The sequence below is a fragment of the Grampus griseus genome (assembly GCF_964374135.1).
Source record: "Grampus griseus genome assembly, chromosome: 11".
NCBI classification, from domain to species: Eukaryota; Metazoa; Chordata; class Mammalia; order Artiodactyla; family Delphinidae; genus Grampus; species Grampus griseus.
The window spans coordinates 58,417,501-58,444,910 of NC_139005.1; the positions used below are offsets into that span (position 1 = coordinate 58,417,501).

A 27,410-nucleotide genomic window follows, 5' to 3' on the forward strand; every position below is an offset into this window, starting at 1 on the left:
ATAATCTCTCTTCTCCCTATGCTTCTCTGGAATCACACTGAAACTACCACTTGTCCTTGCCATTTGGAGAATTCAATACATGCTAGCTCAGTTCAGTTCGTCATCAGATAAATATTTGACTGAATGACCTACTTGCGGGACTAACTAATTTGGATGTGTTTTTAATTTATTTTTCAGTGTAGCAGGGATTTTAATTGCATTGAGAGCTAATATAAGTGCATGATTCTATTCACTTTTTTACAGTCACATTTAGTTTGTAATCTAAATGCAGTAACGATTTTATATTCTAATTTAAAATGCAGAAATAATCATACACTTACTTCCCTTTTCCCAACTGTTTTGGCTTTTCCTGACATTTTACTTAAAAATATTATATTATTGGTCATGCATAGAGGCAAATAGTCAATAGTATTTTTTCAGGGTATTTTAATTTTTACAGAGGTGTGCTTTTGAAAATAACTTGATTTAACTTTTTTTTTCTTTTCAATATAATTGGTTTTCCTCCCATTTCTGCCAAAAGTAATTTTCCTATCATGCTAGTATTGTTTGCCTAGTATTTTACCAATTTCAGGCATAACACTATTGAACTTTTGTGTTATCTGTCAAAAGATACGCCTATTGATTAGTTATAGAATAGCTCTATTTTAACTGCCTGACTTTATCACAGTACAAGTACTAAGTAAATATAGATTTACATGGGCAACACAGGGAGCAGTGGTGATTAAACTTACAATAGTAATCATTATTATTTACTAAGCCAGAGCAGAAGCACCAACAAAAATATTTGTAGCTTCCAAAACATTCTTACATACTCACAGACAGTAGGTTATACTGATGGATTCAAGATTCATTGATTACAGGGTTTATTGCAACTACTACCAACCACTATAAAGAAGAAATTTCCTCCACATTTTCCAAAAATAATATAAGCATTGCTATTAGCACTGAGAAGATTCTTTCAGCAATATCAACATTTCCTTTTTATTTATTTTTCCCCCTTGTGATTAAGACTTAGGACTGATTTCATGCATATAAGTTATTCTATCTCAAAATGAAAATAACTCATGGTAGTCTTTCTAATGATAGTGTGATAACATTTACTCAATATTGTGATAATGTTGATGAAAGATCTTCCATAGTCATCAAATACTGTTTTGCGTTACCCATACCTTAAAATATCTGAAAGTGAGAAAGAACTCTGATGACTTGTAATTTCTTGGCAATAATAGGAAAAATAAAAGCACATGCACACACTTGCACGGATTGAATAGTGGCTTCTAAAAGATATGTCTAAATCCTAAACCCCATCAGTGAATGTGACCTTATTTGGAAATAGGATCTTTGCACATGTAATTAAATTAATGATTCTGAGATGAGACTGCATGGATTTAGGGTGCGCCCTAAGTCCAATGTTGAGTGTCCATATCAGAGACAGAAGAGAAAGAACAGAGAATCACAGAGGGAAATTCATGTGAAGACAGAGGTAGATATTGAAGTTATGCATTTATAAGCCAAGGAATGCGAAGGATTGCCAGATCCACCAGAAGCTAGGAGAGAGGCATGGAACAGATTCCTCAGAATCTGCAGGAGAAAGCAGCCTGCTGACACCTTGATTTTGGACTTCTGGCCATAAGAACTGTGAGAGAATAAATTTCTGTTGCTTTAAGCAACCAAGTTTGTGGTAATTTGTTATGGCAGCCATACGAAACTAATACACACAACTTTAGCCTCTGCCTTGCAATCAAAACTTGGTACATAATATTTTGTATTGTGCTGATGAGATTTCATGGAGTGCTACCAATAGATAGCAAATAAGACTTCTAACTTTCGCTAACTTCACCCTGTTCTTACTTAAGATTTTCATCATGAAATGGAGGAATAAAAGAAGATACTGAGAAGGGAGGTTCTTCTTGTTCCTCATAAAATTCAGACATAATTAATATCATGATTCCTCAGAATATTATTTTCTTACTTGTGTAGGAAAAAAAGATGGGAGTGGCCTATCGCATGAAGATAGAATAATATATAGAGATATTCCTAAAATTCACAGCAAAGGACCCATTCTCGTGTTTCAGAATCCCTTCACATCTAAATATTTAGAAAGAGGTTTTTTGTTTTTGTTTTGTGTTTTACTTTCTAGTGACTTGAGGTTCTTTCTATAATTAAAAAACCAAATAGAAAAAATTGAAGTGACTTTTATTTTCATATATAAACAAACCTTGCTTATTTTATGCTGAAACGAACATACAGTGCAGGCATTCAATGTGCACTGTTTTCCCCTTCTCTTTATACACATGCAACGTTATGACCAATACCTGCCAATTACATGTGTATGTGCATACATACATTTCACTTATTTCAGAAAGTCATAACGTTTGAGTTGACTCTTTTAAAGTGTATGTTTTTCTCAGCTATATTATCTCCCAGTGCAAAATTGGCCTTCTAGCTTGTTTTGTAACTTTTTTCATCCATTCTTGCCATTCTCCCTTTCTCCAGACCCCAGCTTCTTTTTTTAATCAATAATTTGATTTTACCTTGTAACAGGACTAGACTTTTTATAACTATATTTAATTATCAAATTTAATTATATACATCCTTATTCCTTAGCATACATACATGTATGATAAAGTTTTTCATGGATTTCACTGCTTTTTCATAGGAGGATCAAAGTGCATTTCAGTGAAACCATAGAACATCCAGGATTTGATGAGAATAAGAATATTTCTCTATTTTTAAAAAGTACAGCATTTTCTTATGCAGTGAATCTAACAATTAAAATTACAAAACATACAGAATTACATTTTGTTCAATGCACAGACACAAACACACACACACAGAGAATAGTAAAGTTTACTTTAGCCAAATAAAATCTTTTAGTTGGAGACCTTTCAAGTGAGGAAAGTATATTAATTATTGCCTACTCATGACAGTTTACTTGTTATGCCTAAAGAATTAACTAAATGGCTGTAGTTGATTCTTCCCAAGCTGTACAATCAGCCTTATTAACCACAGTGACCTTGAGAGTGCATTAGAAATGAAGATAAACCTCATTTGCATAGACCCATACATTTGTCGATGTAGTAATTTGATGGATACAATAAACTGGTGCAATTTTCAACCTTTGTATGAAGAATTCAAGACAATGACTGTTGCTGTAAGTTATTCCTGGGCAACAAGATTTATTTGTTCAGGTGGAGCCCTATGTCATCCAGTGGAGTTTTCATAAACACTCAGCCTGGATCATGATTTGAATGGGAATAGTGCGATGGATTTGCTCTTGTAACTAATGTGTCGTTCCTATCATTACCTTTCATCTTAAAAGTTAACCACAAGTACTGATTCCTAATCATTGTGATTCAGAAAACACCATCTATATTTAGACTTCATATCATAGGAGGCACTTAGATTTACAGTGCTCTGACCTGAGCTAAGTGAAGAAGAAGCTTAAATATTCAAGGATCAGGATAGAGCAGGTTTGAAATTCGTTGGGAAGCCACGGATAATAGGCACGCAATTATCCAGAAACAATTTATCTCCTCTGTAACACAGGCATCTATAAATAGGGCAATTTATCAGCCATTTCACAACTTCTATTACAACTGTATACCTCTTAAGTTGTAAATTACGTTTTTAGAGCTATTTATGCTAGCAGTCTGCTGCTCACTGTTTTAAAGTGAGTCATCATGGATATCTTAATTTTTCTACCTTTGTTATAAACCAGTTCAATTTTTTGGAGGTCTTATGGGTATAATTGATTCTGGATGTCATAAGGGTTCTGAGTTATGAAACGTTAAATAACTTTGTTCTAGGCTTTTCAGTAGAATGTGTTCAAAATCCAGGCCAAAGAAAAATTTTCAACAAATCAAGTCACAAATTCTCCTCTCATTGTGTTTTTTCCCCTTTACCTTTTTGTAGGTCTTTGTCATGACTGTCTTTGTCATTTTTACTCTGAATTTTTTGGCCACTCTGTACATGTCTCATGTGTTCTTTCTTTCTTTCTACTTTTTCTTTGATGTCTTCTTCTTCTTGTCCTTTTTTTTTTTTTTTTTTGCGGTACGCGGGCCTCTCACTGTTGTGGCCTCTCCCGCTGCGGAGCACAGGCTCCGGACGCGCAGGCTCAGCGGCCATGGCTCACTGGCCCAGCCGCTCCGCGGCATGTGGGATCTTCCCGGAGGGGCACGAACCCGTGTCCCCTGCATCGGCAGGTGGACTCTCAACCACTGCACCACCAGGGAAGCCCCCTTGTCCTCTTCTTTTTAATGCTATCTGAGTCACTTGGTTTCTTTTGTTCTTATGCTTTAGCAATTATATTTTATGAAGTGGTCTTAACAGCCCAGAAACATAACCCTCTCCATCCCTTTCCCTTCCCAGCCAGTAGAAATAATAGCTACTGTATATATAGGGACTTAAAGGTTTAAAATATAATGTAATATATATTATTTCAGCATAAGCAAAGTGAACGTCTCTTTTAAAGTACATTTACTTTAATTATAAGAGCCATTTAAAAGGAGTGCAGCTATCTTAAAATATACTCTTGATACATTTGGGATATTAAGAGTTAAAATGACCGACCCATTCCCAGCAGTCCTTTGTCTTTCATATGGAAAGAGCAGCATATACCTCTTAGCAAATATGCAAAAATAAAATGTGAAGAGGTTTGGAATATCATTTCAGAACACAGTAATTTTAAATATTGTTGGTCTATTGTCCACCAGGTTTCCCCAACTCTATTTTGTTTTGAGGTCCAAAGGGTATTTTGTTTTTTCGTGCTCCAGGTTCAGTGGGAATGAGCAGGCTGTGTGGGCACCAGTGAGAAGACTCTTCAGAAACAGAGCAGCCCCAGCTGATGCATGAAAGGTGCCAGCTGACAGCGTTGCTGTCTCCTGTTCTTTCAGCCACTCACCAACTGCATACTTCACTTGAGATTCTGTTCTTCCTTGGCCATGGGCCTTGTAGAGATACTAAGGAACGATATTCCTTTGGTTGCCAGGGTTTTTGTGTAGATTCAGCAGTGTATTTGATTGACAAGTATACCAGTAAAGTTAGGTGGAATTATAAAAGTGTATTTCATTGTAATGCCTTAAACTTGAGATGTAGTGTCTGTAGTGACTTTTATAATTACTCATTCACTTTTAGCAAGGTTGTCTAAAAACTTTATTTTTGCTTTCTTTGTAGTCCAGAACTCATTTGGGAACGATGGGAATATTTGTTGGCACTGCATCCTAATAATAATAGTAATAAAAGTAATGAGGAGGAGAGATGTTATTACTACCTATTTAGACAATTTTCTATGTCCCCTGTACTTGGCTATGCACAACATTTATCTAAAATCCATACTGAACCCTTGATATGCACCGTTTTCATGTGAATATCAAATGAAACATTATTTCATTTAATCATTGTAACAACCCTGTAAGGAATTATGATTCCCATTTTCCAGATGAGGAAACAGACAGGTAGGTGCAAAAAGTCACACATTCCTTCTAAACAGCTGTCATTTTTATTCAGGATGGCTTTCTTAGCAGCAGTCAAGGGACCAAGAAATCTGGATAGAATGAGAGATGGGGGTAGCAGACAAGATGGACAGGGTCAGCCTTTGTAAATGCAGGTTATTTTTCAGTCTGATAGTTAAAAGTCTAGGATTGTCTGCCCCAAAAGAAGTAAGAGTGCTTGTACTTATAAGGCAGAGCAAGATACAGAGTATTGGTGAGGAAGCCTCAACCGAAGCTGTCTTCCAATTTTTAGTTAGAATAGGCAAATTATATTTCAAATGAACTGCAAGTTCATTAAAATTAATTAAATGGTGTGCCACACTCTATATCAATGGCATGTGTAGTGCCACTGAAAGAAAGAGGTATTCTTCGAGAGGCCAGTGACTTGAGAATTTTTTTTATTGTCTTTGAAAATAATTAAATCCACATTTCAATGTTAATACAATCACTAATGAAAAGACACTTGTACTAACAGAGCAGGAAGGGACCTTAGAACTCATGTATTTTAGCCCTTGTCCAATTAGGATTAAAAATAAAGCCCAAAGCAATGACCTTGACTTGCCCAGTCCTGGAGGCAGTTACTGGTCAAATTACGTCTACTGAGAACCTGCTTAGAAATAAATAGACCCATATCATGATTAAGCATCAAAATTTATATTTTAAAATAGTGTGTTTTTTTTCTTTTAGCAAGTATAATTTTCCTCTGGGAGATATTTTAACTGTATCATCAGAATTATTTCTATATATTATTCAACAGAATTTTTTATATTGGTATATATTTTATTCTAAAAGTAACAGAATTTTATCTTTATAAATGTAGTTATTTATTTCCAAAGTAACTGTAAACGTTATTAAATTATTAAATTTGAAATATGTGTGTAAAAAAAACACTAGTTACCTATAATCCCCAAACCCAGAGGCTAATGTTGTTAATACTGTTTATCTTTCCAGCCTTTCTTTTTACATACACATTAACGTTTTTCTTTAGACTTAACACAGTGATATTTATATATATATTACACTCTGTCCTTAAAAATATATTTCATCATATTAAATAATATATTTTACCATATCATTAAATATTAATCTATGATATCATTCTTAGTTGCTATTTATATCTTAAACTAGTCCTTTATTGTTATTTTAAATGAGTCCTGATTTTTAACCTCAAAATACAATGCAGCAATGAAAAATTTCATAGCAAAATCTTTGGAAATTTTCCTGTTATTTATCTTAATTTACCAATCTACTTCACAAGTTTCCATTTAATAATTACCAATTTACTATGTTTTAAAATATTAGTCCCACTACCTCACGATTATTATTTAACTCAGTAAAAAATTTTTCGTAAAAGACACATACCTTTAATTTTTCCACTGCTTAATTTTTTAACTTCTACTACAAAGCTTTTAGTTTTTAGGCATTTGCTTTTGGCAAGGTAGAAAAGGTTAAACATATCACCAAAATGCAAAAAATAAATTATTCCAAAATGATATACTGAATTTTTATGCTGAATTTTAAACTTTTATCATACAAATGAACTCTGTCATCATGCTATTTAAAATGAGAGTAGAATAAAAAACATAGTAGAAGTTACATTAATTAGGTAATCATTTCTGCAAAGTCAGTACCTTAGAAAGATAAAGGCACTTCCTTTGGGCTCAGCATTACCCCATTCATCTTGTAGGAAGGCAGCTAGCAGAGACCAGCTTCCCACATGATAAAATTCCACTACAAGATTTACTTCTGAGGCAGCAGTTAAAAAGAAATGACCATGGGGGGATTCACATTTTCATAAACAATTTCCATATTCTCTCTCCCTGTAATCCTAATATCAAGAATCTCATAGGCCTCATTTGCACTATTCATAACTGTGAGTTCTGTGGGTTTTTCAGCTCATGCTTTACAAAAACTGAGCTTTTTCATTTGTTCCTGATGACTTTGGTTTATACAAAGAGATCTTAAACTGTCCCCAGAGCAATCATTTTGCTAAAGTGTTGTTAGCGCATCTTTACAAATTTAGCAGCAAAAGGGGGTTTCATTAACAATGGAAATCATTAGGAGCCAAGGACCCTTGGCAAGTTCAGTGCTCACCAATCTTGTTTTATTTTCAGTGATGAGTACAAATAATCTTGTGACCTATACATTGATTCTTTATCTGCTGGGTGAGTAAGGAAGATAAGGAGTTGGTGGGTTGGGAGGAGATGCTAGAAAAATCTGAGTGGTATTTTCCGGCTAATCCGCTCTGTCCTTGTTCTTCTAAGGAGGCTTATGAATCTTAAGCAAGTGTACCTCCCAGCATCTGCTAATAGCCATTACTTTCTTGAGAGTTTGGGGATTCGTAGCTGAGATCAAGGGCTATTTTTCAGTGGACCATCAACAGGTTTCAGATTATATATGTAAATATATGTAAGTCTCATTTTCATAGTAGTGAAATTTGACGCATCTGCTATGCACAGGGGGACAGCTGCTCATGAGCCTGAAACTTGACCTGCAGTTTCTTCCAGAGCACATCCAAATTATGTGGTCTTTCTCTTGTTTGAGGCTGCCGGTTCAAAAACAGAATTTGCCCCTATTCTGGGCAGCTTTGCTTTCAAAAGCCTCCTTTGCCCAGGACTTTTGTTAGATTCCTTCAGGATGGTCTGTCTGCCATTTCATCCAGCACTTCATTGCTGGGTGCCCTTTCAAGATTTCTTCTCCTTGCTCTGTATATGATCAGCTTGCTACACAGCAGCTCCTTAAATACACCCCCAGCCTATGTCCTTTAAGTCAGCCAGAGGCTGTGTTTTAACAAGTGTTATTTTGATTCTGGTGAACAGAACGGAAGCTTATTGTTGGAAAACCATTCTTGCCACCGTTGAATATTTATCAAAGATGACTGGGGGCTTCCCTGGTGGCGCAGTGGTTGAGAGTCCGCCTGCCGATGCAGGGGACACGGGTTCGTGCCCCGGTCCGGGAAGATCCCACATGCCGCGGAGCGGCTAGGCCCGTGAGCCATGGCCGCTGAGCCTGCGCGTCCGGAGCCTGTGCTCCGCAACGGGAGAGGCCACAACCGTGAGAGGCCCGCGTACCGCAAAAAAAAAAAAAAAAAGATGACTGATTAAACTATGGACTTAAAAAAAAGTAATGAAAAACAGAAGGTAGAAGTGACATCTGTGGCCAGTTCAGCACTAAGGGAATTATAGATTGGATGCACTGGTATTACTCTGCAGCCTACTAGTTAGATCCAGGGTTTAGTTGTTCTTACTTTCTATAAGATAGCGTTTTATGGAACAACAAAAATCAGCATTCAGTGATAATTACTGATGATTACTACTAACAGAAATCTTAATATCTTATGTTCATCATCATTAGCTATGTCTAAGCTGATAGAAATAGGAAAGACATTCAGGTATAGCCCATCCTGATTCTCAACTTACTATATTGTTGTTATAGTGCAAAATATCCTCTCTCAGAACAGTTTCCTCTCCTGCAAAATGAAGTTTATAATACAGATATCATGATATTATCGTATAGACGAAATAAAATAAGACAGGTAACCTGGAATGTAGTATTGTGCAAAAGTGGTATTTTCTACCTCTGATGCCCCTTTAGCCGGTGTCCAGGACTTTGCACTGACCAACCCATTTATTCATTTGTGTATGCATTTTACACAGTTCAGCATCAGCCAGGAGCAACCACTGAACTGCAAAAATATGGATTGTTGCTAATGACTATCGTATATGACACAAGTTATTTCTAAGGAACATAGTTTAATATCTGCCTTTTTCTTTTTCCTTTTTCTTCTTTCTTTTTTTGCCTTTTCTGTATTTCCATATGTCTTTCTGCTTGATATTGAGACTGGTTTCATACACAGTAACAAACCTCATTCAGTGGGCTCTATCCCTGAATTCTTTGGTATATTAATTGCTTAAGGAATTTTTTTTGAACGTAAGCTGTTACTATTAGGTCTAATATGCATTGATCTATGATTTGATGATTTAAGTAAACATTTTCTTGTTAGTTTTTGCAAATTTTTATAGTGATCTCTTGGCCAAAATCATGACAATAATAATAGTGTTGTGCCCTGTAGCCTGTAATATTTGGAGGGAAAAAAATCATCCTCTTTTCTAGCTCTTGATTTAAAGGAAGATTTTAAACTTTTAACTTATTGCAGTTAGTAAAGATGGATGCATTTTTGTAATATTATGTTGTATCTATCAGGACTGACAGACCCTTCAACATATGGTGGCAATGTTTTCCCTAGTGATTTCAGATGTGCCGTGTGGCAAGCTGGTCATAAACAGAGCAGGGAGAAGAAGGTTTCACCACCCACTGGGAAGACTATTATGGGTACTTTCGTCAAGGGATTCCAGGGCTGAGAGGGAAGACAGGAGAAAGAAGTGAAGCTCTTTTCTGGTTTCTTCTGATGTCTATATTCCTTTTGTTCCTTCAAAAACAAAACAAATCAATCAAACAAACAAAATGCTTGCCTTCAAATACCATAAAGGAAAAAAAGCTTCAGTCAGCAAGATTAAAGTAACTATTCTCCAAACATTTTAATTATTGGTAGGAAGAGACAGAATAATATACTTTTAGCCATTTCTGGGAACTGGGAATTTTGTATGATAGTCCTAACAACTCTACACATTTGGTATCCTGATACACAATCTTCAGTATCCTGATTGTAGACCTACTTAGCTGCTTAACAGAATAAGATGAAGATCACCCTATTGGTAGTCATTCAGACGCTTCCTCCTGTTTTCCAAATACTCCATTAACCAAAGCAATGTTTTAACCATCAAAGTCTTAAATATTTAAAAGGGATTGTTTCATCTTGTTATCCAGAGAAAACATTTCTTATTATTAACCACATTCAAATTATAAATGAGAAATTTTAATAATAGATTACTAAATATTATACAAAGCAGAAATGCATTTTTAATTTTTTAAGATATTGGAGTGTTCTTTAAGAAAACAGTATTTTTAAATGTGGGGTATATATCAAAACATGAAAGAACAATATTTAGTAAAAAACTGCCACGGCGGAGTACACATGAGAATTGCAGCTTATAAATAGCCAAGATTAATTAAATCGATAACAGTTTCCCACTGTAACATTTACTTTCTCAAAATTTACTACTTATGTTTTATCTGTTTATTAGCTATATTAGTAATCTTCTAGGTTCCAAAATTTGGAGAGCTATTTGAGAAAAATAATTATAGAAAAAATTGTCTAAGAATTTAGGAGATGTTTCTGTTTTATCCAGATTAGTCAGTCTCTTCGAGTGCTTTCTCGTGGTTCTTGGGTCTAACAATTCTGAGAGCAAAATTTTTGATTGATAAATATATGAATGTTGGTGGAAATATAAGGCACCCTGTTTCTATTTTTTTAAGGCTTTATGTTCTTGTTGTTCTTGTTGTTCTTGTTGTTTATGATTCTTGCTTACATAGTTCCAAGAGTGGAAAAAATTTCATTCAAAACTATCTTTAAATAAAATACATTATTTTATTCATTTAGTTGGGAATATTTTTGAATATTGTTACTATATAGAATTATTCTCTTTCAGGTAAATCTAATTAACAAAACCATCTTTTTAAAAACTGACTAGTAGAGCAGCATCTGTCTTTATTTTCAATACTATGAAGCTTTTAATTAACGGAAAACCACCATGGGTTGCTTCTTTAGAATACCACTAAACGTTAGAGACATCGTCTACTGTACAGGAGTTTCACTACTAGATGAGGATGTCTGGGAATTCATATGGATGAAATTCCACTCCACCACGGCCGTTTCTGAAAAGAAAATATTACTGGAAGCCTTAACTTGCAGTGATGACAGGAATTTATTAAATAGGTGGGTCAATTAATTTTTAAAATTCGTGTAATGAGAGTATTCTCTGTTAATCAGACTGTACTGAACTTGTTTATATTTCCTTAAATACATGCTAGTTACTCTAAAATTTATCTTTCTAGAGCTAAGGAAAACTGCCATATTAATATGACTAAAGCTTGTTGATTTGAAAGGTATACCTTAGTTTCTAACTAATTATATGTTTTTCATATATATGTAAGACTATTTCGTTATAAAAAGAAGCATTTATTAAAAAGAATTTTTAAAGTGAGTTTGCATCATCAAACCAAAACTATGATTTCTCCACCCACAAGATTGTTCTGACTTTGATTAATATATTAATTACAATACTATGAATTTGATCTTCCTCCTTTTATAAAAACAAAATTGTTCTATTGATAAAATTTTTTTAGTAAAGTTTACACTGGACTATTCGTTGAAGACTGTGATAAATTAAATCATGTAATTTTGGTAATTTTATAAGAAACCTTTGTTATTGGACTAAAAATTTCCCCACAATTCTATTCTTAAAGGCTTCTAAATCTATCACTGAATTCTGAAGTGGTGCTGGATCAAGATGCAATTGATGTGATAATCCATGTAGCTCGAAATCCACATGGCCGAGACCTTGCCTGGAAATTTTTTAGAGATAAATGGAAGATATTAAATACCAGGTAAAAATAAGATTTCAATCATTCATACTGGAGTGAGTAAATCAAAGGTGACATATGAGAGATAAAAGCCCTACTTTTTGTGGTAGAACCAAGGTCCAGATAATAGAATTAGATTTTGAAGTAGTCAGCCAAGATGGGTGTTGCCACTCTTGTGAAACTCAGAATTAATTTAACAGTTCTATAACATTATTCATTTATTAAAGACTGATAACCACAATTATATATGGAAATGTGCAAAGTGAAAAGGTTTAGCATTGCAGCTTTCCTGGAAGATCTATCAAACTGTCTTAGGTTGAAGGAATCATCATTAAAACCCTATATCCTGAGTGTGTTGTAGAAAAAAATGATTTATGAATCATATGTAATGGTATTATAACAAGAAAACTTTAATTACTTCTGTAGAATTGTTTAAATTCTTTTAAAAATATAAATATCATAAAACACCTGAAATAAAACCATGATATCGAGAAGGAATATTTGAATGGCTTTATAATTCTAGTTGCAGTAGAATTTATTCCTGAGCTATCTTGCTTCATGTTGAGAATTCAGCCTCAGTTTTGGAAAATATTTCGTTATGTATTTAAATATATTATAATAAATGTTAATTTATTACTCTGATAACCTCTATGGTATTTTAAAATTAAATTCATCATAGAGCATGTAAATGCTTCATGTTCTCCAACTTAAATGTCCCCAGACAACATACCTACTGCTCTATCTCTTAAAAACTGGTATATAAACTTTATTTTTTAAAAGCACATTTTTATTGGTTGACCTTGTATAATAAGTTCAATTTGAATGGATATGTCATATTAAAACATATTTCTGTCTATAAATATTTCATTGTTAGAAAGCACTGATATTCCTAGAAAGCACATTTTTCCCTAGTATTTTCAGCTCAGAAATTGGAATGTTTGAAAGATTAGAGCTTGCTTTGCTGTCACACACATAGTATAATGAATAGTCAGACACAAGGTGGAATTAATATATATATAAACAAGTATTTCACTTTAAAAAGTATCAGATAGCTACCAAATAAACAGTTTCTTTAGGGAGTGGTTTTGTAGATCAGAGTTCAGTGTAATGCATATATAGTTTATAGTCCCTACCAAAAAATGTTTGGTTCCTGATATGCCTGTTTCGTTTCGCTGAGAGTCCATGATCTCTAATCAAAACGTAGAAAGATTGAGACAGCATTAAAACCACCTCAGGCTAATGACCTCTTTGTTTTATTAACTGAACATTAATAACAGGGAAAACTCTGAAGAGGGAGGAAGAGGCATTTAGAAACTCAACTTTACGCTCAATTTTTCTGTAAACCTAAAACTGCTCTAAAACTAAAGTCTGTTACTTTAAAAAAAAAAAAAAAGTAGAAAGATTGACGCTTCAGCATTTCTACAGACAGGGCAGCGTTTATCCTGACAAATAGGATTGTCTCCTTCATCTTCTACTCCTCTGTCGATCTTTGAACCTGAAAGTTCATAGGGAAACTGTCCAAGGTTCTCCTTGCTTCCTGCCCTGCAGATTCTCCCTAGTTTTAGTTGCCATCAAATCTCGTGGCTTGAATCATTCCCAAATCTACATCTCTAACTCAGGCATTTCACCTAAGCTTCACCCTATGATAGACAGTTTCTTGTTGAGATCCCCTACTGGGGTAAATCGTCATTTTCCTTTTATCTTCCTTTTCTCAGTAAATATATGGTCATCCACCAGTTGCTCAAGCCAGGCACCTGGAAATCTACATATGGTTCTCCCTTTCCCTTGACATATGTAACAATTAGGCTTGAGGTCTTATAATTTAACAATTCCTAAATGTTTCATGTTTCTTGAATTCTTCCTCTCTTTCCTGCTACCACTGCCCTAGTGAAGGTTCTTATCTCTTGCCAGTACTCTTAACAATAGCCTTCTGTCTCCTGCCTTTATATTTACATCTACCACCACCAGCACCACACACATACACACACTCACACACACACATACACAATCACACACGCACACACTCACACATACACACACATACACAATCTCACACACACACTCACACACATACCTCTTCCCTTTGTCCCAAGAACCTCTCTGAAAGGCAAAAATGATATTTTCCTGCTGTAAAACCTTCAATACTCTGTGCCACACTGAAAATCTAGGTTCCTCTCTTCCTAACCCTTCTACCTCTTATTCTATTATCCTCAGCCTCACAATTTATACACTCAATACCAAATGCATGTAGTTGTTGGCATACACCATGTTGTTTCACACCTCCTTGCCTTTGTTTATGTTGGCTCTCTGCCTAAAATTACTTTCTTCCTTGATATTTGGAACTACTCCATACTTAATCTATCTGGCATCATCTCCTGGAAGCCTTTCTGAAGACCCCACAGCTAAAGAGAATTTCTCTGAACGCTGTATAATTTTATTTTCACCACAGTTAGCCACAATAATGGGGAATGATCTGTTTACAATACTACATAGTATATTACCTTCAAGGAAAGGATTGTGCCTTTTTCTTCTTCACATAACTGCAAGCAAAGTATAAGCAAAACACTCTTTGAAGAATTATTCTTATTCCTGTAGAGTAGGCCATTTCTGTGACCACATATTGATCACTAATGATTACTTATATTATTATTTAATGTTGGTTTATTTTATTTTATTGATATAACTTTTCCCATGGAATAGTTCAATGTTAGAATTACAGCAAATTATGATGGTCATACAGTTTAGCTCCCCTCATTTTACAGATGAGAAAACTGAGGTTCCAGAAGCTAAATTACTTAAGTTCCCACAGGTAAGAACAGCATTAGAAAACCTCTTGTAGTGATGACTGGACCTCTGCTTTCAAAAACTCATAATCTTATCTTTAGAATACTTTTAGTTTTTTTTTTTTTATTGAAATGTTCATTTACAATACAGTTCAGGTGTAAAACATAGTGATTCCATAGTTTTATAAGTTACACACCATACAATGTTATTTTATAAGTTACACACCATACAATGTTATTTTATAAGTTACACACCATACAATGTTATTTTATAAGTTACACACCATACAGTGTTATTAAATTATTATTGACATTCCCTGTGCTGTACATTATATCCATGTGACTTATTTGTTTTATAACAAATTATAGTATTTGTACCTCTTTTTTTTTTTTTTTCTTGCGGTATGCGGAACTCTCACTGTTGCGGCCTCTCCTGCTGCGGAGCACAGGCTCTGGACGCACAGGCTCAGCGGCCATGGCTCACGGGCCCAGCCGCTCCGCGGCATATGGGATCTTCCCAGACTGGGGCACGAACCCGCATCCCCTGCATCGGCAGGCAGACTCAACCACTGTGCCACCAGGGAAGCCCTATAACTCGTATTTGTACCTCTTAATCCCCTTCACTTCACTCCACCCTGCTCCCCTCTGACAACCACTAGTTCTCTGTATCTGTGGCTCTGTTTCTGCTTTGTTATATTTTTTCATTTGTTTTTTTCCTTAGATTCCACATATAACTGAAAACATACAATATTTGTTTTGCTCTATCTGACTTATTTCAGGTAGCATAATATCCTCTAGGTCCATCCTTGTTATAAATGGCAAGATTCCTTGTTTGTTTGTTTTGTCTGAGTCATATCCCATTGTATATATAAATGCCACATCTTCTTTATCCTTTCATCTGTTAATAGACACTTAGGCTGCTTCCATTTCTTGGCTATTGTAAATAATGCCACAGTGAACACAAGGGCTTATATCTTTTCCAATTAGTGTTTTTGTTTTCTTTGGAAAAATACGCATGAGTGGAATTGCTGGATCATATGATAGTTCTGTTTTCTCATTTTTTTGAGGAACCTCCATACTGTTTTCCATAGAGGCTGTACCAATTTAAATTGCCATCAACAGTGCATGAGGGTTCCATTTTCTCCATGTACTCACCAACACTTGGTATTTCTTTATTTTTTGTTGATAGTCATTCTGACAGGTGTGAAGTGATATCTCATTGTGGTTTTGATTTGCATTTCCCTGATGATTAGCAATGTTGAGCATGTTTTCTTGTACCTGTTGGCCATCTGTATGTCTTCTGTGGAAGAATGTCTATTCAAGTCCTCTGCCCATTTTTTAAATGGGTTTTTTTTATATTGAGTTTTATAAGTTCTTTATGTATTTTGGATATTATCCCATAATCAAGCATATCATTTGCAAATATCTTCTCCCATTCAGTAGATTGCCTATTCATTTGTTGATGATTTCCTTTTCTGTGCCAAAGCTTTTTAGTTTGATGTGGCCCTATTTGTTTATTTTTGCTTTTGTTGACCTTGCATGAGGAGACAGATCCAAAAAATATTGCCAAGACCTATGTCAAAGAGTGTATGTTTTCTTCTAAGAGTTTTATGGTTTCAGCTCTTAGATTTAAGTCTTTAATCCATTTTGAATTTATTTTTGTATATGGTATAAGAACATAGTCCACTTTCATTCTTTTATATATAGTTGTCTAGTTTTCCAATACTATTTATTCAAGAGACTGGTTTTCCCCCATTGTATATTCTTGCTGCCTTTGTCACAAATTAATTGACCAGATGTACATGGATTTATTTCTTTTCCACTGATCCACGTGTCTGCTTTTGTGCCAGTACCATATGTTTTTATTACTATACCTTTGTGGTATAGTTTGAGGTTAGGGTGTGTGATACCTCTAGTGTTGTTCTTCTTTCTCAAGATTGCTTTGACAATTCAAGGTCTTTCGTGGTTCCACACAGATTTTAGGATTATTTGTTCTAATTCTGTGAAAAATGCCTTTGGTATTTTGATGGGGCTTGCACTGGATCTGTAGATTGCTTTAGATAGTATGCACATTTTAACAGTATTAATTCTTCTGATACATAGCACTGTATATCTTTCCATTTAATTATGTTGCATTTAACTTCTTTCATCAGTGTTTCATAGTTTTCAGAGTACCTGGTCTTTCATGTTCCTTGGTTAAATTTATTCCCAGATATTTTATTCTTTTCAATGCAGTTGTAAATGGAGTTGTTTTCTTGACTTTTCTTTCTGATAATTCAGTATTAGTGTATAGAAATGCAGCTGATTTCTGTATATTAATTTTGTTTTTGCAACTTTATTGAATTCATTTAGCCTAATAGGTTTTGTTTGTTTGTTTGTTTTTGTGGAGTCTTTAGGGTTTTCCATATAGTATAATGTCATCGGCAAACAGTGAAAGTTTTACTGCTTCCTTTCCACTTTGGATTCTTTTTATTTCTTTGTCTTGTCTATTTGCTGTGGCAAGAACTTCCAATACTATGTTGAATAAAAGTAGCGAGAATGGGCATCCTTGACTTGTTTCTGATCTTAGAGGAAATTCGTTCATTTTTCACCACTGAGTATGCTGTTAACTGTGGGCTTGTCATATATGACCTTTATTATGTTTATGTATGTTCCCTTTATACCAATTTGTTGAGGGATTTTATCATGAATGGATACATAATTTGTTCTCAAGTTCTTTATATAGTTGTATTATGGGCATGTCATAGGAGGAGGTGAGTTCAGGGTCTTTCTACGCAGCCATCTTGATCCTGCCTCCATTTAGTCTAGTGTGCTTTTTTTTATTTCAAAGAAAGAGTACGATAACCTGTGATAGGTACCTTTAACACAGTAGACAATAAATGAAATGAGAAATCTTTCCAACTCACTCACGGATACATAGTGTTCTTTGCCTTGGGTCATGAGTCAAGTAATTATGCTTGTGGTACAAAGATGATGACATTCAAGTGAACAATTTGATGTTTTATTTTAAAACTCACATGAGAAAATGCTGATGTTTTGAGAAATTTGGCTCAGTTTCTAGGAATGAAAAAGGATAATGCCGATGTCAATTCTGACTGACCAGACCAAACGATCTGTGTGACTTACTGCTAATACCCAAGTTTTTCCTGCAGTTCTATTTCTTTTCGTAAGATCCTTCTTCCTTACAGTGATCAAGGTTGCTTTAAAATTAAAACTTTTAGTGAATTCCCTGCCAGTCCAGTGGCTGGGAACTCTGTGCTTCCACTGCAGTGTTCGATCCCTGGTCAGGGAACTAAGATCCCGCAAGCCACGGGGTGTGACCTAAAAAAAAAAAAAAATTGAAAGTTTTAAAATGTTTCTTTCTCTGGCTTTTTATTGGAAATATAATAGTAATTCCTAAATATAATTTTGGAGGGCTCTCTTTAGACCTCTTTGAAACACTGTGTGCCAAATCAGGATGCATTTGATGGCATCCCATAGCCACAGCTCTTTGCACCTCCCTGACTCCCTAGGGAAGTGGCCTCGAATGGCACTAAGACAACACAGGTCACTTGGAGCCCTTGAGAAGGATTCTTAAAAAATATGCATAGTAGTATTTCCTAATTTACTGCCTGCTTTAACATTAAGACTTTTTTTAATCTTTCAAGGTATGGAGAAGCATTGTTTTTGAATTCCAAACTTATCAGTGGAGTTACAGAATTTCTTAATACTGAAGGTGAACTGAAAGAGGTAAATATTTTAAGATGAGTTCTAATGCCTTTCTTTTATAAACATAAGAAATTACACATTTACTTCAAACATTTCTTTCCAATAGTCATACCCATTCCTTTGAAGCGCATGCGCGTGCGCGCGCACACACACACACACACACACACACCCATGCTAAAGACTTTACGCCATTCATTATTTGCAAAGGTATTTCTAACATATTAGTATTTAATATTAAATTCCCGTGAGAGGTGCTTAAATGCAATGATTCTCAAGTTGGGAGACTCCAAATACACTCCAGAAATGTTTGATCCAATCAGCTACCCCTCTATTGATTCTGTGAACCCAGTTTGGGATCCTTGGAACAAAAAAAACTATCCTGTCACAATGACTCAGTATTTGGATACAGAGGACCAAGGTTGCTATTGAGGTACAGAAGTTGAGATTCATTACTTTGTGGTCTGTTCTACACAAAGAATGATAATTGGATATGGTAATAATGCTTCATGCTATTTGGTTTGTTAAATGGAATAAATTCATACATTTGGATGGAAGTGTATCTGGCAACATATATTAATAGTTCGTTTAAAATTCTGCTGGATACAATCACAAGTGAATTTCATTGATGAAACTGAACTTATTTTTTAAGGACTAGTGTCCAGTTTGCAGAGTATCTAACATTTTCTTTTTTCTCTGTTTTATGTCTCTGGAAATTTAAACCAGCTAGTTTTGTGACCATTAATTCACATTTCTAATAGTTAGGGGCATGAAATGGGGGGTGGGATAAGTAGGTAGGAGGAAGGAGCAAAATATTTGACTGATTAAAATGAGTTGGGCTTCAAACATTTATTGCTTTTTAGTCTGCTGCTCAACTCCATTATAAAATATAGCTGAGATTTGGCATTGAGAATCACAGTTTCCTCAGTTTTCACTGACAGAATGCCCTATGCTGTGACCCAGAGCTCATCCCATTGAGCAGGATTCTCCCAGAAGCATCCACCCTGGCACCAACCCTAACATCTCCTAATATTGTCCAATTTTGTATGGTCATCCCCCACGCACTCACTTGGATTCTTTCACACCATGAGCTAAGCTAAGCTAAGTCTCTGATTGATGATTTGAAATTCAATTTTCCCTATGTGTGTTCCCAATGCTGAAGAATTTGAAAGCCCTAGCACATGTTTTACTATATTTATTTATTTATTTTTTGTGGTATGCGGGCCTCTCACTGTTGTGGCCTCTCCCATTGCGGAGCACAGGCTCCGGATGCACAGGCTCAGCGGCCATGGCTCATGGGGCCAGCCGCTCCGCGGCACGTGGGCTCTTCCCAGACCGGGGCATGAACCCGTGTCCCCTGCATCAGCAGGCAGACTCTCAACCACTGTGCCACCAGGGAAGCCCTTTACTATATTTTTTATTTTTAATAAAGGACGCTAAAAGGGAAGGAATTCTTTCATATCCATAGGAAAGAGAAAGAAAGAACAATTAAGCTAATGAGTTTATGTATTTAAATGAAGTAGTTTTAATTCTTTGATTTTACATTCAATAATCGGAATGAAAGACTCGTTTAGTGACAACCTGTGCAGTCATTGAAGTGAACTCAGAAGTGAAAGATCTCTCCTCTCCTCCCCTTCCCTCCTTTTAGCTCCCTTCCTTCTGCCATCTTCCTCTCCCCTTGCCTCTCTCCTGTTCTCTCTCCCTCTTCTGTTCTCTAACTCTGTCTTTCATGTCTTCCTTGCTTCAGTATAATACCCAGCTCATGGAAAAACATCTGTTAAATGGACATTTAAATTGATTTTATCATATGATGGCCATTTTGCTTTACATATTTCACTTACATATTTAAGTTTTTACACTTAATTGCCCTTTGAAATGTTCCAAGATACCCCTATAATGAAAGGTGCCATTTGAAAACTGAAACTCAACTGTGGCTTTTATTCCATTATCTGCAAAGCAGCTAACTTCACAATACAGGCTCTCTGTAGCCTGAGTGATGAATCCCTTCATGACACAGATGCTTGCACTGACTTTCCAGTTTACCAACTGCTGCCTGAGGCTTTTCCATACTTTTATTACCTAATCATTGACTGTAGGATTGTGGCCCACTATTGTTGGGTGGGAGGGGGGTTAATTTGTATTGCTGATAACCCCCTTCCATAAATATAAAGGAACTGAGGAAGTTTCAGTCTCATTTTCCCATAACCAATGAGCCTCGTAAGCAGAAAAACCAATACGCTCCCTTTGGATATAGCATATTCTTATATTCAAAAGTTTATAGATCAGAAGTGAATTGGCATCTTTATGAATTCTGAAAACTAATTTGAGATTGTAATGATCCCCATCAACTTTAGGGGCATTCAGCAGAGACACTTACATTGTTCTATGGTCCCTTCCCCAAAACTACATTCTAGTACCTAAAACTGGCAATTTCCTTCTAATTACATAGCTCTAGCAATTTGAACAATATTTCTCCATGAAACAGTACATCACCTCCTTAATTTTAAACGAATGGAAGTACAACCTCATGGAACCTCAGAGGCCCTTGCCATTTTTCCATACTAATGCCCGTTCAGCAATCCTCTTCAGCACTCATTATTTTGGCCTCTTGAACCTTATATACAACACTGTTGTAAAAGAACATAGATCCTGTGCGTTACAGACATCCCATTTACAGTTTTAATGCTGAAAATATAAACCTCATAATCGGGCAATAGCTAATTCAATTCATTTATATAGTTACTAAGAGTATATTGTGTGCTGCACTTTACAAATTATTTTGTGATGTTTAAGGTCTAGAGTACCCTAAATCAAGAGTACTAAATACTAAAATATTTTTAATAGAGAAATTAACAAACATGTCTAGAAATTTTCTGCTAAGGAGAACAGGGAACACAAGCAACTCTGACATCTTACTAAATGTTATTTTATAAAAATGTCTAAACTTGCAACATTTTCAAATAAAAGCATAAGATGGCATAAATATTTAGGAAGCACAATAATGAAAACTAATAGCAGCAGAACATCTACCAAAGAGCTGCCAAAATAAGCAGGCTGGAATGCCAAATGCCTTCCATCTACCCCATGCCTCTAAAGTGAGGCAGGGGTCTGGAAGGTGCTGGGACCCTGCCCCAGGACCAGTCAGATGGCTGCTCTGACCACAGGTTCGCCAGAAGAGTTGTGGAGGAGTGTGAGACGTAAGATCAATTTATGACAACTATGGAAAGTGGGCCACTCGTGTTCTGATGAATAAGCTACTCGTAAGATGTATGTGAGTCACCCCAAGCTCCGTGAGCTCACAACGAAGTATTTAGTGCACTTAAATAGTGATTTAAGGAAAGAATTCCTAGAGAACCCCCAGTTACATTTTCTACTGAGAGTTCCCTTGCAGGATAATCTGACCTACTATCTTAACACATTCATAGTCAATCCCATAGTTTGCCTTTGAGGAAGACTTAAGAGTTTTACTTCATGTGTTCAGGCTGGCTTTCTACCTCGTCAAAAGGTCAAAAGGCCAAGAGCACACTCCACAGAGTCAAAGTTGCCAAAGGGTCATTTATCACTATCCGGCATATTCATTCAGTGACTGCCTAGGAAAATATATAACAATGTGGAACATAGTTTAAAAGAAGTAGACGTGGCAGACTTCCGGGAAGATGGCGGAAGAGTAAGACTCGGAGATCACCTTCCTCCCCACAGATACACCAGAAATATATCTATGCGTGGAACAACTCCTACAGAACACCTACTGAACGCTGGCAGAAGACCTCAGACCTCCCAAAAGGCAAGGAACCCCCCACGTACCTGGTTAGGGCAAAAGAAAAAAATAAGCAGAGACAAAAGGATAGGGACAGGACCTGCACCAGTGGGAGGGAGCTGTGAAGGAGGAAAAATGTCCACACACTAGGAAGCCCCTTCGCGGGCGGAGACTGCGGGTGGCAGAGTAGGGGAGCTTCGGAGCCGTGGAGGAGAGCACAGCAACGGGTGCGGAGGGCAAAGCGGAGAGAGCCGGGAGAGGACTGAGGTTGGCGGCATGAACACAGCCTGGAGGGCGTTAGTGCACTGCGGCTAGCCGGGAGGGAGTCCGGGGAAAAGTCTGGACCTGCCGAAGAGGCAAGACACTTTTTCTTCCCTCTTTGTTTCCTGGTGCACGAGGAGAGGGCATTAAGAACACTGCTTAAGAGAGCTCCAAAGACGGGCACGAGCCGCAGCTAAAAGTGCGGAGCCCAGAGACAGACATGAGACGCTAAGGCCGCTGCTGCCGCCACCAAGAAGCCTGTGTGCGAACACAGGTCACTATCCACACCCCCTTCCAGGGAGCCTGTGCAGCCCGCTACTGCCAGGGTCCCGGGATCCAGGGACAACTCCCCCGGGAGAACGCACGGCACGCCTCAGGCTAGCAACGACAGGCCGGCCTCTGCCGCTGCAGGCCCGCCCCGCACTCCGTGACCCTCCCTATCCCCGGTCTGAGTGAGCCAGAGCCTCCGAATCAGCGGCTCCTTTAACCCCGTCCTGTCTGAGCAAAGAACAGACGCCCTCCGGCAACCTACACGCACAGGCAGGGCCAAATCCAAAGCTGAGCCCCTGGGAGCTGTGAGAACAAAGAAGAGAAAGGGAAATCTCTCCCAGCAGCCTCAGAAGCAGCGGATTAAAGCTCCACAATCAACTTGATGTACCCTGCATCTGTGGAATACATGAATAAACAACGAATCATCCCAAATTAAGGAGCAGTGTGGATGAAAGGCTCTTGGTGCTGCAGCCAGGAATTAGTGCTGTGCCTCTGAGGTGGGAGAGCCAACTTCAGGACACTGGTCCACAGGAGGCCTCCCAGCTGCACATAATATCAAACGGCGAAAATCTCCCAGAGATCTCCATCTCAACACCAGCACCCAGCTTCACTCAACGACCAGCAAGCTACAGTGCTGGACATCCTATGCCAAACAACTAGCAAGACAGGAACACAACCCCACCCATTAGCAGAGAGGCTGCCCAAAATCATAATAAGTCTACAGACACCCCAAAACACACAACCAGACGTGGACCTACCCACCAGAAAGACAAGATCCAGCCTCATCCACCAGAACACAGGCACTAGTACCCTCCACCAGGAAGCCTACACAACCCACTGAACCAACCTTAGACACTGGGGACAGACACAAAAAACAACAGGAACTATGAACCTTCAGCCTGCAAAAAGGAGACCCCCAAACACAGTAAGATAAGCAAAATGAAAAGACAGAAAAACACACAGCAGATGAAGGAGCAAGATAAAAACCCACCAGACCTAACAAATGAAGAGGAAATAGGCAGTCTACCTGAAAAAGAATTCAGAATAATGATAGTAAAGATGATCCAAAATCTTGGAACTAGAATAGACAAAATGCAAGAATCAGTTAACAAGGACCTAGAAGAACTAAAGATGAAACAAACAATGATGAACAACACAATAAATGAAATGAAAAATACTCTAGATGGGATCAATAGCAGAATAACTGAGGCAGAAGAACGGATAAGTGACCTGGAAGATAAAATAGTGGAAATAACTACTGCAGAGCAGAATAAAGAAAAAAGAATGAAAAGAACTGAGGACAGTCTCAGAGACCTCTGGGACAACAGTAAACACACCAACATTCGAATTATAGGGGTTCCAGAAGAAGAAGAGAAAAAGAAAGGGACTGAGAAAATATTTGAAGAGATTATAGATGAAAACTTCCCTAATATGGGAAGGGAAATAGTTAATCAAGTCCAGGAAGCACAGAGAGTCCCATACAGGATAAATCCAAGGAGAAATACGCCAAGACACATATTAATCAAACTGTCAAAAATTAAATACAAAGAAAACATATTAAAAGCAGCAAGCGAAAAACAACAAATAACACACAAGGGAATCCCCATAAGATTAACAGCTGATCTTTCAGTAGAAACTCTGCAAGCCAGAAGGGAGTGGCAGGACATATTGAAAGTGTTGAAGGAGAAAAACCTGCAACCAAGATTACTCTACCCAGCAAGGATCTCATTCAGATTTGATGGAGACATTAAAACCTTTACAGACAAGCAAAAGCTGAGGGAGTTCAGCACCACCAAACCAGCTCTACAACAACTGCTAAAGGAACTTCTCTAGGCAAGAAACACAAGAGAAGGAAAAGACCTACAATAACGAACCCAAAACAATTAAGAAAATGGGAATGGAAACACACATATCGATAATTATCTTAAATGTAAATGGACTAAATGCTCCCACCAAAAGACACAGATTGGCTGAATGGATACAAAAACAAGATGCATATATTTGCTGTCTACAAGAGACCCACTTCAGACCTAGAGACACATACAGACTGAAAGTAAGGGGATGCAAAAAGGTATTTCATGCAAATGGAAACCAAAAGAAAGCTGGAGTAGCAATTCTCATATCAGACAAAATAGACTTTAAAACAGAGACTATTAGAAGAGACAAAGAAGGACACTATATAATGATCAAGGGATCGATCCAAGAAGAAGATATAACAATTGTAAATATTTATGCACCCAACATAGGAGCACCTCAATACATAAGGCAAATACTAACAGCCATACAAGGGGAAATCAACAGTAACACATTCATAGTAGGGGACTTTAACACCCCACTTTCACCAATGGACAGATCATCCAAAATGAAAATAAATAAGGAAACACAAGCTTTAAATGATACATTAAACAAGATGGACTTAATTGATATTTATAGGACATTCCATCCAAAAAAAACAGAATACACATTTTTCTCAAGTGCTCATGGAACATTCTCCAGGATAGATCATATCTTGGGTCACAAATCAAGTTTTGGTAAATTTAAGAAAATTGAAATTGTATCAAGTATCTTTTCCGACCACAACACTATGAGACTAGATATCAATTACAGGAAAAGTTCTGTAAAAAATACAAACACATGGAGGCTAAACAATACACTAGTTAATAACGAAGTGATCACTGAAGAAATCAAAGAGGAAATCAAAAAATACCTAGAAACAAATGACAATGGAGACACGGCGACTCAAAATCTATGGGATGCATCAAAAGCAGTTCTAGGAGGGAAGTTTATAGCAATACAATCCTACCTTAAGAAACAGGAAACATCTCGAATAAACAACCTAACCTTGCACCTAAAGCAATTAGAGAAAGAAGAACAAAAAAACCCCAAAGTTAGCAGAAGGAAAGAAATCATAAAAATCAGATCAGAAATAAATGAAAAAGAAATGAAGGAAACGATAGCAAAGATCAATAAAACTAAAAGCTGGTTCTTTGAAACGATAAACAAAATTGATAAACCATTAGCCAGACTCATCAAGAAAAAAAGGGACAAGACTCAAATCAATAGAATTAGAAATGAAGAAGGAGAAGTAACAACTGACACTGCAGAAATACAAAAGATCATGAGAGATTACTACAAGCAACTCTATGCCAATAAAATGGACAACCTGGAAGAAATGGACACATTCTTAGAAAGGCACAACCTGCCAAGACTGAATCAGGAAGAAATAGAAAATATGAACAGACCAACCACAAGCACTGAAATTGAAACTGTGATTAAAAATCTTCCAACAAACAAAAGCCCATGACCAGATGGCTTTACAGGCGAATTCTATCAAACATTTAGAGAAGAGCTAACACCTATCCTTCTCAAACTCTTCCAAAATATAGCGGAGGGAGGAACACTCCCCAACTCATTCTACGAGGCCACCATCACCCTGATACCAAAACCAGACAAGGATGTCACAAAGAAAGAAAACTACAGGCCAATATCACTGATGAACATAGATGCAAAAATCTTCAACAAAATACTAGCAAACAGAATCCAACAGCACATTAAACGGATCATACACCATGATCAAGTGGGGTTTATTCCAGGAATGCAAGGATTCTTCAATATATGCAAATCAATCAACGTGATACACCATATTAACAAATTGAAGGAGAAAACCATATGATCATCTCAATAGATGCAGAGAAAGCTTTTGACAAAATTCAACACCCATTTATGATAAAAACCCTGCAGAAAGTAGGCATAGAGGGAACTTTCCTCAACATAATAAAGGCCATATATGACAAACCCACAGCCAACATCATCCTCAATGGTGAAAAACTGAAAGCATTTCCACTAAGATCAGGAACAAGACAAGGTTGCCCACTCTCACCACTCTTATTCAACATAGTTTTGGAAGTTTTAGCCACAGCAATCAGAGAAGAAAAGGAAATAAAAGGAATCCAAATTGGAAAAGAAGAAGTAAAGCTGTCACTGTTTGCAGATGACATGATACTATACATAGAGAATCCTAAAGATGCTACCAGAAAACTACTAGAGCTAATCAATGAATTTGGTAAAGTAGCAGGATACAAAATTAATGCACAGAAATATCTTGCATTCCTATACACTAAGGATGAAAAATCTGAAAGTGAAATCAAGAAAACACTCCCATTTACCATTGCAACAAAAAGAATAAAATATCTAGGAATAAACCTACCTAAGGAGACAAAAGACTTGTATGCAGAAAATTATAAGACACTTATGAAAGAAATAAAAGATGATACAAATAGATGGAGAGATATACCATGTTCTTGGATTGGAAGAATCAACATTGTGAAAATGACTCTACTACCCAAAGCAATCTACAGATTCAATGCAATACCTATCAAACTACCACTGGCATTTTTCACAGAACTAGAACAAAAAATTTCACAGTTTGTATGGAAACACAAAAGACCCCGAATAGCCAAAGCAATCTTGAAAACGAAAAACGGAGCTGGAGGAATCAGGCTTCCTGACTTCAAACTATACTACAAAGCTACAGTAATCAAGACAGTATGGTACTGGCACAAAAACAGAAATATAGATCAATGGAACAGGATAGAAAGCCCAGAGATAAACCCACGCACATATGGTCACCTTATCTTTGACAAAGGAGGCAGGAATGTA

The 27,410-nt window shown here is 36.7% G+C and overlaps 1 protein-coding gene across 1 annotated transcript in view; it reads left to right on the plus strand.

Annotated features, from left to right (window-relative positions):
- TRHDE (thyrotropin releasing hormone degrading enzyme) overlaps nucleotides 1-27,410 on the plus strand; it is a gene marked incomplete at its 5' end in the record, with an annotated part of 396,110 nt that overhangs the window by 364,872 nt on the left and 3,828 nt on the right. Inside the window, 3 exons of the mRNA XM_082666960.1 lie at nucleotides 11,161-11,328; nucleotides 11,859-11,999; nucleotides 18,406-18,487. Of these exons, the coding sequence (XP_082523086.1) occupies nucleotides 11,161-11,328; nucleotides 11,859-11,999; nucleotides 18,406-18,487 (391 nt within the window). The remainder of the gene's footprint in view (nucleotides 1-11,160; nucleotides 11,329-11,858; nucleotides 12,000-18,405; nucleotides 18,488-27,410) is intronic.